We start from the raw sequence: 16,585 nt of genomic DNA on the forward strand, positions 1-16,585 counted from the left end.
GGATATTAATTATCCCCCAATAAAGCTGTTTCACAACAGTGTAAGTTGAGGGCGCCCAGTCTGCCAGGCATGGACCTTCCGAGCTGCTGCATCTTCTGTCCCCTGGTGCGCGGCTGCCGCCCATCTGTTTCCAGGGCACGATCAGCTCTGGACCACGAGGCCCAGCTCCAGCTCTCCCCTGGACTGTGGGTTTATTCTCTTGTATTTCTTTATTCTCATTTCAGTTGGATTTTGAGAGGAAGGCAGAGCTCAACAGTATGGTCCATCTGCCATCTTCTTCCTCAGTTAAGTTTTCATACATATTGATTTTTTTCCCTTCATTTATCCTTTTAAAAGTTTTATTGTGAAGAATATCAAACATATAAACACAGACGGAATGAAATAAACACTTAAGTACTTATCACTCAGCTTCCATAATTCACGGCAAATCTCGTTTCGTCTGTACCTCAAGCCTCTACCTCCCACTTGTGCTATTTCGAAGCAAATCCCAGATAGCATATTACTTTATCATAACTATTTCAACATTCATTTCTGAAACGTGATAACTCTTAAATGACCACAATACTGTAATCACATCTAACAGTAATGAACAATAACACTTTCAAGTTTTCAAATACCCACTTTGTGTTCAAATTCCTAATTCTTTCCTTCTCTCTCTCTTAAAGTTTAAATCTGGAAACAAATTCATGTCTTTTCTTCTCTTGCATTTATTCCGTTTTCCTGCTGTCTGCATCTTGCTGACTTGGCTCCATGGGGCCATTTTCTGTGTTCCTCTCTCCTGAATTTTCTGAACTTGAGTTAGCTGTAGAGACTTGATTAGACCCTGGCTCTTTTTTTTTTTTAAATTAGAAGAGTTGGAGGTTTACAGAAAAATTTTATGCAGAATTAGATTCAATTTGGGGGGAATGGGAAGCAAAATTATTTTGTAGGTTGTGTTAGGTGCTTCTATCAGGGTTAGGCACAATTTCTGGTTGTCAGTTTGAGGTTCTTAGCAGCTGTTTGTGATCAACAGCTAGACTCACTGATTCATGAGGGGCTGCAGAATCATGATATTCTAATTCCCTCGTTTTTTCTAAATTCCTTAACTGGAATACCTCTGTAAAGAGACATTTTCCCTCACCTACAAACAGGTTCCTACCCAGTGATCTTTATTTCTAAATTATCTGCAATTTTTCTTTTTTTAATAATCATTTACTGCCCCTGCCCCCTTCCCCCATCCCCCAGGATGGCTCCATCTGTTTGCCTGTCGTTTTTGCTCATTGTCTGCTCATTTTTTCTTTAGGAGACACTGGGAACCAAACCTGGGACCTCCCATGAGAGAGGGGGGTGCTCAGCTGCTTGAGCCGCATCTGCTCCTCTGCAATTTCTTTTATTTTTCTTTGATAAGAGCAGTTGAGGAGGGCGTCATAATTTGCAATTTGAATGATTTGGGGGTCTTTCCTTTTGTATTTAACATCCAGAATTACACTGTATTTAGAATGCAGCCATATAATTTCTACTTTTGAGAATTTGAAAAATTTTAAGTGACCCAATACACAGTCCAGTTATTTAAAAAAAGATGCATGGGTGTTTGACAAATGCATAGTCTCTGTGTGCTGCTATTTTGGAAATTCATGTAAAAACGTGAGATCAAGTTTGTTCAATGTTATTTAAATCTTCAAAGCCTTGCCATTTCCCCCTTTCCTATTGTTAGTTTTCTTTTTTTCCTCTTAAGCTGTTTGAAAGCTAAAGGCCTATATAGCGAGTCTTCTAGCGATTATTTTCCTTTTTCAGAAAATACTTTTGCTATCAACATATTTCTTTATGTGTCAGTTATCTATAATCTCCCCTGCCTGAACAAAACAAGACACAACACACGTTTGCTGTCTCCCCCAATGTTAACTGACATCCTCTCAAACTTCAGTACAAGAATATACGTACTTTTCATTCATTCTATTTTCTTAAGAGTGGTTTAGTATAACCGCCTTAGGCTTCCGGGCCACATTAGCCACAGACATTTTAAACCTGCTGGGGAGGGGCAGAGAAGCTGGAGGTGTACGGGAGGCAGCCCCGGGGCTGTGTCCCCGGTGGCCTCTCTCATCGAGGGTCTGATGTGAGAGCCCCCTGCCCAGGACAGGTCTCCACCTCCTCTTGGCAGACTGCCTGGTGTGGGCGGGGAATTTTAGGCCCCACCTCCTCTCCCACCTGCTATCAGGGCCCAGACTCCCTCTGCCCAGCCCTCTACAGGTCCAGGGTCCTGCTGCTGCCCGAGGTCCCATTTTCCTCTAATTAGTCCCTTTTTCTCTCTCAGGAAGGGCCACCTCCCACGGTAGCCCTGCAAAGCAGCAGCAGAGGGTCCGTTAAAATCGTCATTGGGGGCAAGCAGGCCTTCCTTGACGGGCCTTGCGCTCAGCCCCTGCTGGAAGTGGCTTCCTGCTCCTTCCCACTGTACCCCGCTGCTTCCAGGCCAGCTCCCCTGGGGGGTGTCCACGCACCTGGCCCCCCAGTGTGCCAAGTCCCCCGCCCCCCCAATCCTGGCCCACTGAGCATCGCTCCCACTGTCCCTGCGTGGATGCGGGTACTTCACCAACGGCCTGCTATCCGAGGAAAGTTTGAAATTTCTTTTAAAAAAAAATATTTTTATATATGTTATATCGGTTGCTGGGGAGGACTGCGGGGCACCCGGCTGGGGCATGGTCTTGGGGGCACGGGTGAGGGATCCCCGGAGGGGGGGAGGGGAGGGCGCGGGCTGGCGGCGCGCCCTGGCCGGGCTGGGTGCCCAGCAGCCCCCTCCCGCGAGTCGAGGCCGGCGGGGGAGGGGCGCCCTGCGGTTGTCCCGGGTCACCACGGTGCCCCCCACCTGGCACCTGGCGGGGTTCTAAGGTTGAACTAGTGGGCGCGACGGCCGGAAGCCCCGAGGAGCGGCGGCTCCCTTCTCAGACACCTCAACAGAGCAGGGGCTCCCCTGGGAGAGCGCAGCCCCCGGGGCCCGCGGTCTCACCCGCGACCGTGACCGTGACCTGCGGCTGGGGGTGAACCCGCAGGCCCTGGAGGTCACCGAAGGCCCCACGCCAACGGGCTCTCTAATGCCAGTAGCTAAGTAGCTGTTTGCCCTACCAATGCCTCAGTTTCCCCACCCACAGGGAAAGGCCAGCCTGCCTTGGGGGGAGGCCCGCAGGCGTGGGGGCACCCACTGGCGGGCCTCTGTGGGAGAAGAGTCGGCCCAGGGGCCGCTCCACGCCCACCGCGTCTCTCCCACCCTCACTGCCCACTCCCGAGACGGGGCGCTGAGGCCTGCTCCCGCGACCCGCAGTTGCCTGCCCAGGAGACCCGCCGGACCCGGGCCACCGGGTCGCCAGACCCCAGTCCCTGGACCCTCGCCCCCGGCCCCGGCCCTGGGCCCCCAGCTCTCGGCCCCGCCCCCGGCCTCCGCCTTCCCAGCCTCGGCTTGACCCCGGGCTGTCGCAAGCCCAGGCCAGGAGGAGACCCGCCCCCGCCCCCGCCCCCGCCCCCGCCCCCGCCCCTCGCTCCTCCCCCGGCGACCCCCCCCCAGCCCCGCAGCGCACGCGCCGCACGCACCGCACGCGCCCCGCGCAGGCCCCGCCCACGGCCCCTGGGCGCCGCCGCCCGCACCCCCGCGTTCCGGCGCACTCGGTGGCCGCGCCGCCCGGCTGACGCGTCGCTGCCCGCCCGCGGCTCCTGCGCCCCGCACCTCGCTCCTCGCTCCGGCTCGTCGGCCTCGGAGGCGCCGCCGCGGCCCTGCGCAGACCCGGCCGGCCGCAGCCTCCTCGGCGCCATGGCGCAGAGCGGCGCCCCCGGGCTGCAGGAGGAGAGCCTGCAGGGTAGGGCCGCGGCCGGCGGGGCGCGGGGGCCGCGGGGGTCGGGGAGGTCGAGGGGGTCGGGGGGGGCCGCGGGGGACCGAGGGGGCCCGGGGAGGCCGCGGGGGGCCGAGGGGACCCGGGGAGGCCGCGGGGGGGGCCGCGGGGGACCGAGGGGACCCGGGGAGGCCGCGGGCGGCCCGGGGAAGCAGCGGTGGTCGGGAGGTCAAGGGGACCCAGGAAGGCCTAGGTGGACCTGGGGAGGCCGAGGGTACTTGGGGAGGCAGCGGCGGTCGGGGGGCCGAGGGGGGACCTGGGGAGGCCGTGGACCCCGGGGAGGCCGCGCGTCCCCGGGGACGACGTCCTGGGCGGCCTCCTGCTGTTGGTGCAAGATTAAATTGCTCGCCATTTAAGGGCTAAATTAGTTGCGCCCCTCGTTTAGGATCCATCAGGGAGACCCTGTAAGAGGCGTCTTTGTCTTGGGGTTTTCTGAGTGGGGCAGAGGTGGCGCCCGAAAGCCGCCGGGTGAGTGTCACCCTAAGTGCGGCTGCGCAGGGGGGCCCCGTTGCTGCGCGGTGAAGGGGTGCAGGTGTGGGGTGCAGGTGTTCGGAAACGGCGCGGCCGCGGCGGGCGCCTCGGCTGGTTCGGCTCTGTACAGAGGACGGTCGGGCCGGGGTGCTGCGGTCACGGGCGCGTCTGCTCCCCTGCCGTCCTGTCTCGGGCTGGCTGCGACGCCCTTTGAAAAGGGACACCTGCCGGCCGGAGCCGCCCGCGTGGGCGGCGCGTGGGCTTCGGGAGCCGCCCCTCGGACCGGGGGCACGCCTCCGCGGACCCCCTGCTTGGGTGCGACCCTGGCTGGGTACTACCCACCTTTCTTAAGTTCTTGTGTGCAGGTAGAACAACTTAAATTCCACATTCGAGTAAAATCTCTATGTTTTATTTTCACATTGTGTAGTTTGGGCCAATATTGAGTTCAGAAAACGAGCCAAAGATGTTGCAGATTTAATTTTATGGGCTTTGATTTTTGAACCATTAATATTTTCACTTCCTGAAAGAGGAAGGAAGGGGGGCCGATTTAGCAGTGTTAGGGCCGTTGCTGCTACTTCTCAGCAGATGGACAACTTTAAAAAATGGTGTAAGTATGTAGTCAGGTTTTTTTTGGTAAATGTTATGTTCCATTTCTGCTGAAGGATCATTGCAACCAAAGATTAAAAGTTGACTTACAGGCTTTAAAAAATGCCAAAGGGCACGTCTGACCTAGAGCCCAAATTTGCCTGTACCCCAGGCAAGTAGGCACAACGCCTTTTTCCCTGTGGCCCCCTGTGCCAAGGGCCCAGGAGGCAGCTGCGGCCGGGCAGCTGCTGACCTTTGTACTCGGCCGGAGGTCGGGCCAAGGGGGCGTGCACCGGGGCTGTGGAGGGGCCTCTGAGAACCTTCCCGAAGATTGCGAAAGTCCTTGTAAAACCAGCCCTCTCAGAAGACTGCGAATTGTCACACTTGGCTTGCTGAGCCCTCACAACAAGATTTTACTAGGCCAGATTTAATTAGCTCATTGTATCGCGTATGGGTTTAAACCTAGGTCCACATTTTATAATCCTGTGACTCAGATCTTTCATTTTCAGTTTAACAGGGATAAATTCCCCGTTCCAGGTAGATTGAGGGAGGTTTTCTCTTTGTCATTAAGATCCAGTGGATGTTTTGTAAATCTTTTGCCTTAAAAGCACGCTTTTCTAATGATCAGACTACATACGTCCTTTCTAACGGTGCCTGTCTTGCTTCTTGGGTCAGGCATTGAACCTCGCGGGCAGTGTCTGGGGGATAGTCGGGGTCCCCCGAGGCGCCAGCTGGCACCTCGGTCCTTGATTTGCAAACCAGCCTGCTGAGTCATGGGTAGCCAGCGTGCCAGAAAGGGTTTTGTTTGGCTGTATTGCCCCTTCTATAAAAAGATGCCACCCGCAGAGCGGAAGTCCGTGGGACGCTCCCCTGGCCGCGCTCTGACTGTACGTGCCTCCAGACACGCGCCCCAGGTGGGCCGGCGCCGCCCGCCACGTGAGTCCACGTCGCGCGCCCGCCCGCGGCCCTCCCCTTGCTGTGCTCTGGCTGGGGAAGCCTTGGCGGCCCAAGCCCCGCCCCGAGCAGCGCGCACTCTCCCTGTCCCGCATTGGGTGTCCTCTGACAGGCGTTTTCGCCGAGGAGCCAACGGGTAGCACAAGGGCATCTGTCCCTTGCCCTGGAAGCCCCTGACTTTGGGGTCGCGCGCTTGCCAGTCTTCTCTCCAAGGTAGTCTAAGACGCAGGCGAGAGGCCAGCTTCTGCCTCTGTGGCCGTGGGAGCCCTGCCTGGGGCTCCAGTCTCAGCTCCAGGTGCACTGGCTCAGGAAGGAGCCGGAGTCCCAGCCCTTACTGCTCTCTGGTCACAGGCCACCTCCAGGGTGGAACGGTTCCAAGAGAAAAGTACTTGGTTCCGGAGGGGAGTTGTAGAATCAGAAGCTGGATTCCAGCCCATGCCCCTGAGCCTACAGGGGTGGGGATGACGCCGGGAGGCTAAGGGGAAAGTAGGGGAGGAGGAAACCTAGAGTAACTAGGGCAGGCAACAGACAAGACCCCAGGGGACGCCGGCGCTCCCGTGGACGCGGGGAGGCTGCGCGACCCCCTCCTGCTAGGAGTCCCCGAGCCACCCCCGGTGGCCCCTCCACCTACCTCATGGGGCGTCTAAAAGTGAAACCCCGGCTGCCTCCAGCCTGGCTGCCAGGGCGCAGCTCCCGTGTCGGTGGCCTTGGCGCCTCTGGGCTCGGCAGCGCCTGTCAAGGAGTCCTCACAGGTTACACAGCGTCTTGGGCAGCCCTGGGGCCTCGTGGCTGTGACACATTCGGCGGTTGCATGTTTGCGTGCCTGCTCTGCTCCTGGCCGTGCGTTATCACAGTTGGAGCTTTTTCAAAATATATTTGTCTGGGTGGCCAGGCTCCTGGAGAGCCTTGAAAAAGCACCTCTTCACAGCAGGGCCGCCCTTGGCCCCTGCTGCGGTGGCCTGGTGTCGAGGTGCACAGGGCGCTGCGGGCACTTGGGCAGTGGAGGTGGACAGCGCCTGTGCCCGGCTGTGCCTGGCTGTCGCCGTGCGGGCAGGAACTGCTGTGGGCATCCGGCGAAGCTGGAGGTCAGATAAAGTTTTCTTTCTTATTTTTTAACAAATGAGGGAATAAATGGAAACTAAGAGATGGGTTGTGAACCCAGAAGTGTTGGAATATAGGTAACTTTTATCGTGGTAACCTCCATACAACACATTTCCCATTTTTAAGTGTACAGTTACGTGCTGTTAATTACATCGACAGTGTTGTGCCTCCATCCCCCCCATCTGTTACCAAAACTTTCCCATCACCCCAAGCAAACCCTGAGGCGTGCGCTGCATCGTAACTAACCGTGAAGTGGTGGGTCCCTTCCTTTTTGGACGTGATCTAGCTGTTTATAGCCCAGGCTTCCCTTGAGGCTCCTCTACCTTGTTCAGAGGGGGTGAAATTGGCTGGTCTGGCTTGCTCTGTGACCTCGTTAGCAATGTAAATTATGAGGAGGAGAGGGGTGGCAAAGAGGAAACCAGGAGAGGCGCCTAAACTGAAAGCAGGCCCGAGGCCTCGCCTGGGAAAGGCAGCCGCGTCTGCTCCTTTCTGGGGCTTAATTATACCAGAGTGACTTGAAATCAGTTACCTGCGATTGAAGGAAGAGTCCTAGGGTCATTAAGCAACCTAAGGCCCATTGCTTTTTCTTAAGCAAGATATAAGTATAATAACAGCACACATTGCTTCATTTTCCAGGAAGTGTGCTTTCTGTGCACAGATGTGGCAGGTTAATAATAAAACTCTTGTCCTTTAGTAAATTATTCTTTGGAATATTTATGTTCTTATTCAGTTAAACCAAAAGGAGTTTCATGGTGAATGAACTCCAGAGTAAAACTCAGCACATTATTTAATAACTGTTTTTACTAGATATCAGAGGTTGAAGTAGCACTGTGACTAACATGTATTAGAAATGAGAAAATAGAAGGATAAATGCAATATTAAATCATCTTAAAAGCAGTTTTCTTTGTTTATTTTGAAAACGCCTGATAAGCACTTGATTCTTTGGACTGAAACTTTGGGGTCCAGAGCCTTTCGCTGGCGACGCTCCGGCATGGAACTTGCTTCTCTGCTGGAGGCCGAGGCTCCCCCCGCCAAGCTCCTCTCCAGTGGGGTGTCCTGAGACCGCTGGGCAGCTCCTAGGTCTGGTCAAACCACGCCAGGCCTGGAACCTGAGTAATGTAGGGCGAGCCTAAAAACAAGGGAACTGCCCAGAAATACCGTGGAGGCTCAGGCCACAGGGCGAGCTGGACCCCAGGGAGGGGGGGCCCAGGAGAAGCCGAGGACAGGCGCGCACTGCCCGGAAGGCGGCGGCCTGCTGAGCATGGCGGGCGGCGCGTCTGTGGGGCTCGTGGCCTCTGAGGGGCAGGGCAGGGCGGCCGGCTCCTCACAGGACTCAGCCTCGGGACACTGACCCTGCTGGGCGGCCAGCACGGCCCGGCCCGTGGGGACGAGGAGGAGCACGCCTGCCTCTCGGAGCTCCTGTGGCCGGCCCGTTCTCGGCTACCCGCAGCCTGCCGAGGGAACCGCGCCTGCGCCGTGTTCCCGGCCCTTGACCTGCTTCACCTGAGCAGCGGGCGCGCTCCACGAGGGGCTGCTCGAGCCGCGGCGTGGCGCGGGGAGCTGCGCCCGCCTGCCTGTGCTTCCAGCTCACGGCACGGAGTGAAGAGTCGGCTGCTCCCCCTAATTGCATGGTGGTGCATCGTGTCTCGCTGGTTTAAGGACAGTAGCAGCTCAGGGTAATTATTATTGTACTTAATAAAATTATAGTGACTACAAAATTGGTTGATTGCGTTCTCCTAGTACATAAATTTCCCGTCTTTTGTACTCTGCCTTCTCCCTCTCCTGCAGTCCAGCCTCCACATACCTCAGAGTGACACAGACTCGCTAGAGAAAAGCAGGTCGATGACACAAAACAGAGAAACTGTCCTGAGCCCAGAAACAGGCCTAGCCGTATATGCACCTGATTTATCACAAAACCAAACGGGAAAAGAATGTTTTCAATAAGCGGTGGTGGGGAAGTGGAAAAACTTGCCCTCTGTGATCATACTCAAAGTAGTTCCAGGCAGGTTTTCGCTATAAAGGCGAAAGAATGATAATATAATAGCATATCTTCACGACCTTTTAACAAATAATTTCTTAAATAGGACAAAAATTGCTTAAAAGGAAACAGATTGATAGGCTGGAAATGAATATGAGAACCAGGAATGTCAGAGGACAGTGAAAGGCAAGCCTCGGAGTCAGTTACTTGCAGCACATTCAGTTGTATCTAGAACACAACTATAAATCAAGAGAAAAACCGACAACTCAGTAGAGAAGAGTAAGAAATATGAATCACAAAAGACAATCTCCACATGGCCAGTAAGCAGGAAAAGGTGTTGCGCCTCGTCGAACATGGGAGAAACGCCAGGTGAACAACCGGGAGAAGCCACCACTGACAGAGAACAGCTGAGACGAGAGGCCAGTGATGGGAGGCGTCGGGCTGGAAGCTGGCCCTGGCTGGAGCACGGTAAGGAGAGGCCTTCCTGCTGACACGCCTGCTGTCCAGCCCGGGCCCCCGCCCTGGGTTCACAGCCGGCGGAAACCTGTGCACCTGGTGGCCGCACACCTGCCCCCTGGAGTTCAAGTCCCCAGGTCCTGGGACTGTTGGCTGATTTGGAGGAAGGGTGTGACAGTTTGGACATGTTCTTGGACGAGTCCACGCCGGTGGGTGCCGGGCCTGCATCGATAAGGTGGAGTTGGGTGGGTCTGTGCCCTTTTGCTGGGGCTTTAAGTGGAGATGCTGATGCAGAGAGAGGCAGCCACCATTTCTGGCCCTGCCATGTGAGGGAGGCGCGAGCACCAAGGCTCCGTAAGGCTGGACCCCTGGAGCCGCTGAAGAGATGAGGGCCCATGGCTGAGCTCAGAAGAAAGCAGAGCAGCCGAGATTGAGAGAAGAGGCCCGGCGCCCACGGCTGAACTCAGAAGAAAGCGGAGCAGCCAAGACTGAACAGGCCCAGTGCCCACGGCTGGGCTCCTGGAGACGGCGGGTGCTGGAGGGGAAGGCAGGGACCAGGCAGAGATGGGGGCTGTGTTGGCCGCGTGGCAGGACCCCAGGAGCCGACCGGTGAGAAAGCACCTCTGGTGGTGCCTCGAGGTGGACTTTTCATGGCCTTGGGGCCCTGAGCCTTTACTCCAGGTAAAGCCCTGCTCTCAGAGCCAGCGGTTCCTGGTGCCTTGCGTTGGCAGCCCTGTGGCAACTAAGACCAGTCTTTGCAGGTGCCAAGGACCTGAGATGAGAGGACCCTGAATTGCCATCGCGGTCTTTCTCGGTGACAGGCTCCACGCTACACGTGGGGGTGGGATGTGATGAGTGGCCACGTGCTGAGGACCCCTGCCGTCCCTGGGAGCTGGGAGAGGCCAGGAGGGGTTCTCTAGAGCCCCGGCGGGCGAGGGCCATGCTGTTAACCCACGCGGTGTCACCTGCTTCAGCAGCCACAGGAGGTGAGGGCACGCGCAGCGCGGGATGCCGCGAGAGCCTGCGGGCGCCCCAAGGTGCCAGCCACCTGAGCGCCTGGCAGCAGGCCGGAATCCAGGCAGCGGCTTACGAGGAACGAACATGAAAATCAGCTCCGTGCAGCACAAGACTCCCAACGCTTGGTGGTCCTCGTCTGGGACCAAGCGCAAACCCCTTAGCCCCTCCCCAGTGCTGCTGCCCCCCTCAAGCCGTAGGCGTCAAGCCGTAGTCCCGCCTCGGAACCATTCGCCCGTTTTCGGGTTTGCCACAACGTTCTCATCTTCCGGCTCTCCCTCCCTCCCGTCTGCCGCCCTCATTCCCAGCCTCCCTCTGCCCCTCCCTCCCCCAACAGGGAGTCATCCTGGATTCCAGCCTTTAGCACCATTTGTGCCCCATAGTTCATGCCGCAGACTCAGTTGCTGAGTTGGAATTATCATTTACTTGAGAGGGGTTGGGGGGCCTCTCCCCCCAGAATGACGGCTGTAAGTGCTGTGGTTGGGAGGGGCTGGCTTCTGTGGGCTTTATTTGCTCAGTGGATGGCCTGATGCTAAGAAAATTCCTAATGTAGAAATCTATCTGGACAGAATCTTCTGGAATATGTACTAACAGGTATCGATATTTAATAAAAGTCTTTTTTAGTCTTCTGGAAAGACTTGGCTAAAGGGAATGAATGCTTCAGTGACATACTGCTATGGTAGTCAAGGTAGCCTGATTTCAGGTTAATCGAAAATTACCTGTTTTATTAGAAAGTATCTTAAACATGTTCTGTCTAAATAAAGGTGGAACAGCATCATACATGCGTTTCCTCGGGCCTCGGGGTCCGTACGTGATGCTGGCCCGTATGTTAAGGCCCCACAAGCCTGTGCTGATGCTGGCCCTTCCCAAGTGTTGCTGTGGGCAGAACCCTGGCTCACTGGCTCCTGGGCTGGCAGGAGGTGTGCAGGTGAGTTCTGTGCCCCGGAGGGCCTGGCCCCCATAGGGGCAGGGTGAGATGCAGGGCAGCAAGGTCCAGTAGTGTGCCCAGGCGTGCTGGGCGAGATTCCTGGTGGGTTTTGCGGGAGCGCCTCGGCGGTGCTGGCAGGCTGGCTGGGCATTAGCACCAGACTCTGGGTGCGGAGAAGACTCCAGCTCTGCCTCTGCTGGTGTTCCTGCAGGCTCGTGGGTAGAGCTGCACTTCAGCAGCAACGGGAACGGGGGCGGCGTGCCAGCCTCGGTGTCGGTCTACGATGGCGACATGGAGAAGATCCTGCTGGATGCCCAGCACGAGTCTGGCCGGAGCAGCTCCAAGAGCTCTCACTGCGACAGGTGGGTCCAGGGGACACGGGCCCGGGCTGCCCTCCCCGCATCGGCAGCCGCCGTTCTGGACAAGGGTGCCTGGCTTGCCCGCAGTCCCCCTTCCTTGCACAGATGGGCCCTTGCCCTCTGGTCAGGGGAACGGGCCTGGGGGGTTGGTCTGGAGGACCATGGGAGAGCAGGGGACAAAGGACAGCTGGGCCCGTGCGCCTGCCCCGGCAAGCAGCTTTGTAGGTCCTTTGCAGGGAGCCCACTGCCAAGACCTTCGCTGTTGCGCCTCGGCCGTGATCGGGGGTTCTGGCCCCTTAGACGTGGCCGCAGGGCAGCAGGGCTGAGGCCCGAGGGCCGGAAGCCGGTGGGTGGGTAAGAGGGCTGCGGGCAGGAGGGCCTGTCCGTCCTGGGTGACATACTAGCCACCGCCTTCAGTTGAGCTGAGCCAAAAAGACCGAAATTGTTAGAGCCTTTGGCTTCATGGAAGAGATAGTCCCCTGCCTCCAGGGCGTTGCTCCTCGTGCTGTGTGTTCATGTGCCGTTGCTTTCCTCTCATTGCCAAGCCCCCCGCGCTCACAGACGCCCCAGGGTGCTAACAGAGCTTCAGAAGCCGACTCCCAGAGCACTGGCGAGAAGAACAGCTCCCAGGTAAGCGGGGAGGCTGTCCACGCAGAGCCCCAAGCATGGCGGATGGAGGATGCCTCGCCTCCAGGGTGGCTCCTGCTTGTGGCATCAGCTCTGTCGGCGGGGATCGTGGGCTCCCAGGAGCAGCTGAATCCCCTGCCTGTGTTTGTGTCAACAACTCTTAGGAAAGTACGGTCTTAGAGCTGGCCTCCTCACTCTCTTCCTTAGGGCTAGCCCCTCAAGGGATCAGGAAGTCCTAGCTGCCACAGCAGCACAGCTGGGCTTTCGGTGGCCCTTTGAGCTCTGGGGCAGGTGGCCTGCTCCAGGACAGTGGACTTGCGTGGCCAGAACTGGTGCACCCAGATATTTAAAGCTTGGTTGTGGCACTAAATGTTTCCAATATTACAATTACATGCTCAGGTATGGAATTTAGGGAATGCGAAACAATCCCACTTTCTGAAGTCTCCTTTAATTGGTATATTAAATTTTACTGTACCTGATTTTTAAAAAAAAATTAGGCAGCTAAGAGCATAGGTATTTATAAGTTTCTGCTTTTCCTTGTGCCTAACGTGAAACATCTTTTCTTGTGAACATGCTTGCTGGACAGTATCTGTTTGCTTAGCTGCTGCTGCTGCTTGGCACCCGCTAATTGTTTGCGTTTTAACCAGCCCAGGGCACCCTCTCTGTGCAGTGGCCTTTGCCCTCACCAGCTGTTTCCTTGGGGTAGCGTTTGCACTTCTTAGACGTTGCACCCTTAGGGGGGCTTTCCCGGGAGCCCCCACCGAAGTCCCCCGCCCCAGGAAAGCAGCCTGCGGGGATGGCTTGGGGCAGAGGCAGGTGCCCGCGGGGGGCTGCGCTGGGCTGTCTGCTCCTCACTGACGCCTGCTTTATTTCAGTCTGAGGAAGACTACATTGAGAGAAGGAAGGAAGTCGAAAGCATCTTGAAGAAAAACTCCGACTGGATATGGGATTGGTCTAGCCGGCCAGAAAACATCCCCCCCAAGTGAGTGTGTGCCCGGGTCGGGGCCTGGGGCCTCCCGGCCGGCCGCGCCACTAATACGCCCTCCCCCCGCAGGGAGTTCCTCTTCAGGCACCCGCGGCGCGCCGCCGGCCTCAGCATGCGCAACACGCGAGCCATGAAGAAGGGTGGCGTCTTCTCGGCCGAGTTCCTCACCGTCTTCCTCCCGTCGCTGCTGCTCTCCCACTTGCTGGCCATCGGACTGGGGTGAGCGGCCCCGTGTGGCGCGGCCCGGGTCCTGGTCCTTTCTTCTGAGTGCGGGTGCTCACACTGCACCGTCACCCTGTGTCCCTGCGCACATCAAGGAACGGGACAGTGGTCACGCCCGGAGGCTCCTCGCTCCGGGTGCCCTGCTGCTTTGGGAGCCCTTGCCCCTCGTCCTGGGCGCCTGGCTAATTGGCCACTTTTGTACTCCCCGTGCGCGCAGTCACGGGTGCTCTTGGGCCTGGCCTCCATCCACACTGTGGCTGGGTGGGGGTGGTTCTCGTTTCTGAGCAGCCACCTGCTGTGGAACTGCCATTCGTTGTCCTCTCCTGGGGCTGGGGTCTCAGTACCTCTGTGTACTTCCTGTAGTTAGCTGTCGGTCCCACCAGGGCAAGTGGGTCTCGGTATGGGGCTTGTTCTAAGTAACTGCAGACAGTGAGGGGCCCTGCCCATGCTTCTGCAGCAGAGCGCTGGAGAGCCACGGTGGGCGCTCGGGGCGGCCAGAGCCCCTCTTCCTGTGCCTGGCCCAGGCCTGTCCGGGCGGGTGGTCATTTGTCCTGGGTTTGTGTACGGTCCTTGTGCCCACAACTTACTGGACAGACTGAAGTGCCAATGAGGGCTTCTGATTTCTGATTTTGGGGCACCCCTTGGCCTGAGGGCTCCCACCAGTACAGGGGAGGACAACAGCCCATGCCTAGTCACAGCCCTTCGCTGACCCCTCATACCTTTTATTTCCGGCTGCCCCATGGACAGCTTCCTGGGTGGGCTGGAGGCCCTGCAGAGGCCACAGGCCCAGGGTGGCCCCCAATTGGCATCACCAGGCCCGTGTTTCCGGGGTGGGACCTTTTTACCAGGAGCCTCTCCTCCAGGCTGGGCCTCCTTCAGATCTGGGCTCCTGTGACACCCACCCACCCCCAGGCCCTCCTTGCATCCCTCCTTCATGCCGACTCAGTACTTGCACCATTCCCTGCCCAAACCCGCACAGCATCCCAGCATTGCCAGGATGGAACCACACCCGAGCCCACCCTAGAACATGCCTGGCTGCTCCCTGCAGGACCAAGCTCCCGAGCTCCCGGAGCCCTGCCCTCCTCTTCCTCTGACACACCCGCTGCTCAGTTGGAGCATCTCTCCCCAGGAAGCCCTGACGCACCAGCCCTCCTAGGTGTGGGGGTCTCAATGGCACCAACCCCCCAGGCAGTGCCTTTTTCCAGTAAAAATGCAAAAGCTGCGTGTTTTAGCAGCATTTCAAGTCAGTGAGAAGCCTCCTTTGCACTATGTGGTGTGCTGGACTGGATGCCTCCTAAGTTAGGCTAACAGTTCTTAAATAATATGAAGGAGGAAATGGATCGAGTCGTCACAGAATTTCTAAGATAGGTATAAATGAGCCAGGCTCCTTTCATAAGGTATACCAGTTCCCTGCCTGTCTCAGCTGTATGCAGTCACCTGCTACTCATGAGACCACAGTAACTACCCGTGGCTTTTCTCTTCAGGATCTACATTGGAAGGCGTCTGACAACCTCAACCAGCACCTTCTGACCAAGACTGAATCTGGCTTTGTTCACGCAAGGGGACTGATACCTGAGTTTGCAACCAGCTAAGTGATGTGCGCTCTTGACCCTCGGGTAGCTGCACAGCTGGTGTTGGTTCTGTAAATGATGTGTCCTATTGAAGTGGAAGGAGAACACTAAATCCACCTGACCACACCCTGGCTGACAGTGAGCATGTCAGACTGGTAACATCAGCTGTGGCATTTGGGAGTCAGTTTTCTTTGGAAATGACAAATACCTAAGTATAAGTAAATTTAAGTACTTTGGTCACGATATATGTAGTGCTTTAACAGAATCATTGGTAACCTTAAGACACTTTATATTTCAAAAGAATTAATAATGTTGATACTAAAATAATGTTGATCTTACATTAAGGGGGCTTGTCCAAGATAAACTTCGTGGCCTTATATTGTCACACTATTGCAGAAAACATATGCTCAATTTAAATGGATGCGGGTTGTCTACTAGAGATGATACTTAGCTGTGCTAGTAGTTCTTTAAGTAAGAAATAGAAAACCAAGGTGGAGACACAGGCTCCGCAGTGCAGCAGTGCAGTGCACGGCCTGCTGGCTGCAGCAGGGGAACGACAGCCTCCGGCTGCAGCTGTCTTGGGCCATCCCTTCTGTTGATGGCACATACCCAACGTTTGACTCTTCATCGGTGTAGACTGCTGAATGTAACCTTTTCTTTTGTGTGCTTTTAAAAGACTGGAAATAGAAAAAATAAATCTTTGCCAAAAACCAAACTTCACAGAAGTGTCTGGTTCAGTGCAGCCCCATGGTCAGGTCACAGCACGGCTACCACAGCAATGTTTTACTGTATCGTGCTGTTGTTTTCCCATTTCCACATTTCACTTGGTTGTGCTAAAGTAAATCTAAGACACTGAGTGGAACGGTGGAGAGTGTAGACTACAATGTAGACCACTGTCCTTGTGGTACAGCAGTGCTCCAAAATGTATTCACCAGGTGCAGTGATGATGGAAGAGGTGGTTGATGTGGGAGGAGTGGGGTGGGGGAGTATATGGGACCTCATATTTTTTTAATGTAACATTTTAAAGAAAATAAGAAAAAGTCAAAAAATCTAAGAGTTTGACTTTTAAAATCTGGGTTTATATTAAATATGTACGTGGAAGCTGGAGTGGCAAGCCTTCCGCTGGAGCCTGCTGGAGGGCAGTGCCTGCTGCGCCTGCGTATGCGGAGTGTTTGGTGTCTCACTGTAGTGGCCAGGGCACATGAGCTCGTTCCTCATAGAGGAACCAGGGGTTTGTCCCTGTGTGTCTCTTGTCTGAATAGCGTCGGGTGATGGGAGGGAGGGTGACGGGAATTAACATCCTCTGATATGTGATCGGGGTGCATGCCCCCCAAGTCAGCAGACCCCCCATTGACCGCATGCTGGCACTCAGCCAAGTGGGGGCACTTGACAGGCGATGGCCTTTGCCACTGGCTGAGCTCTACTCCCAGCAAGCACTAAACTCTTGTTCCTAAAGTGCTTTTCCGAATCAATGGGATGT

At 56.1% G+C, this 16,585-nt stretch overlaps 1 protein-coding gene across 1 annotated transcript; it reads left to right on the plus strand.

The window, feature by feature from the left end:
• The first annotated feature begins 3,558 nt into the window (after positions 1 to 3,558).
• BNIP3 (BCL2 interacting protein 3) lies at positions 3,559 to 15,820 on the plus strand. The gene is made up of 6 exons (XM_058298124.2): positions 3,559 to 3,821; positions 11,553 to 11,703; positions 12,246 to 12,330; positions 13,203 to 13,309; positions 13,382 to 13,531; positions 15,019 to 15,820. The coding sequence occupies exons 1-6, from the start codon at positions 3,776 to 3,778 to the stop codon at positions 15,062 to 15,064; spliced, it is 585 nt and encodes a 194-aa protein (XP_058154107.1). The 5' UTR covers positions 3,559 to 3,775; the 3' UTR covers positions 15,065 to 15,820.
• The last annotated feature ends 765 nt before the right edge of the window (positions 15,821 to 16,585 follow it).

This window comes from Dasypus novemcinctus, chromosome 6 (assembly GCF_030445035.2).
Source record: "Dasypus novemcinctus isolate mDasNov1 chromosome 6, mDasNov1.1.hap2, whole genome shotgun sequence".
NCBI lineage: Eukaryota > Metazoa > Chordata > Mammalia > Cingulata > Dasypodidae > Dasypus > Dasypus novemcinctus.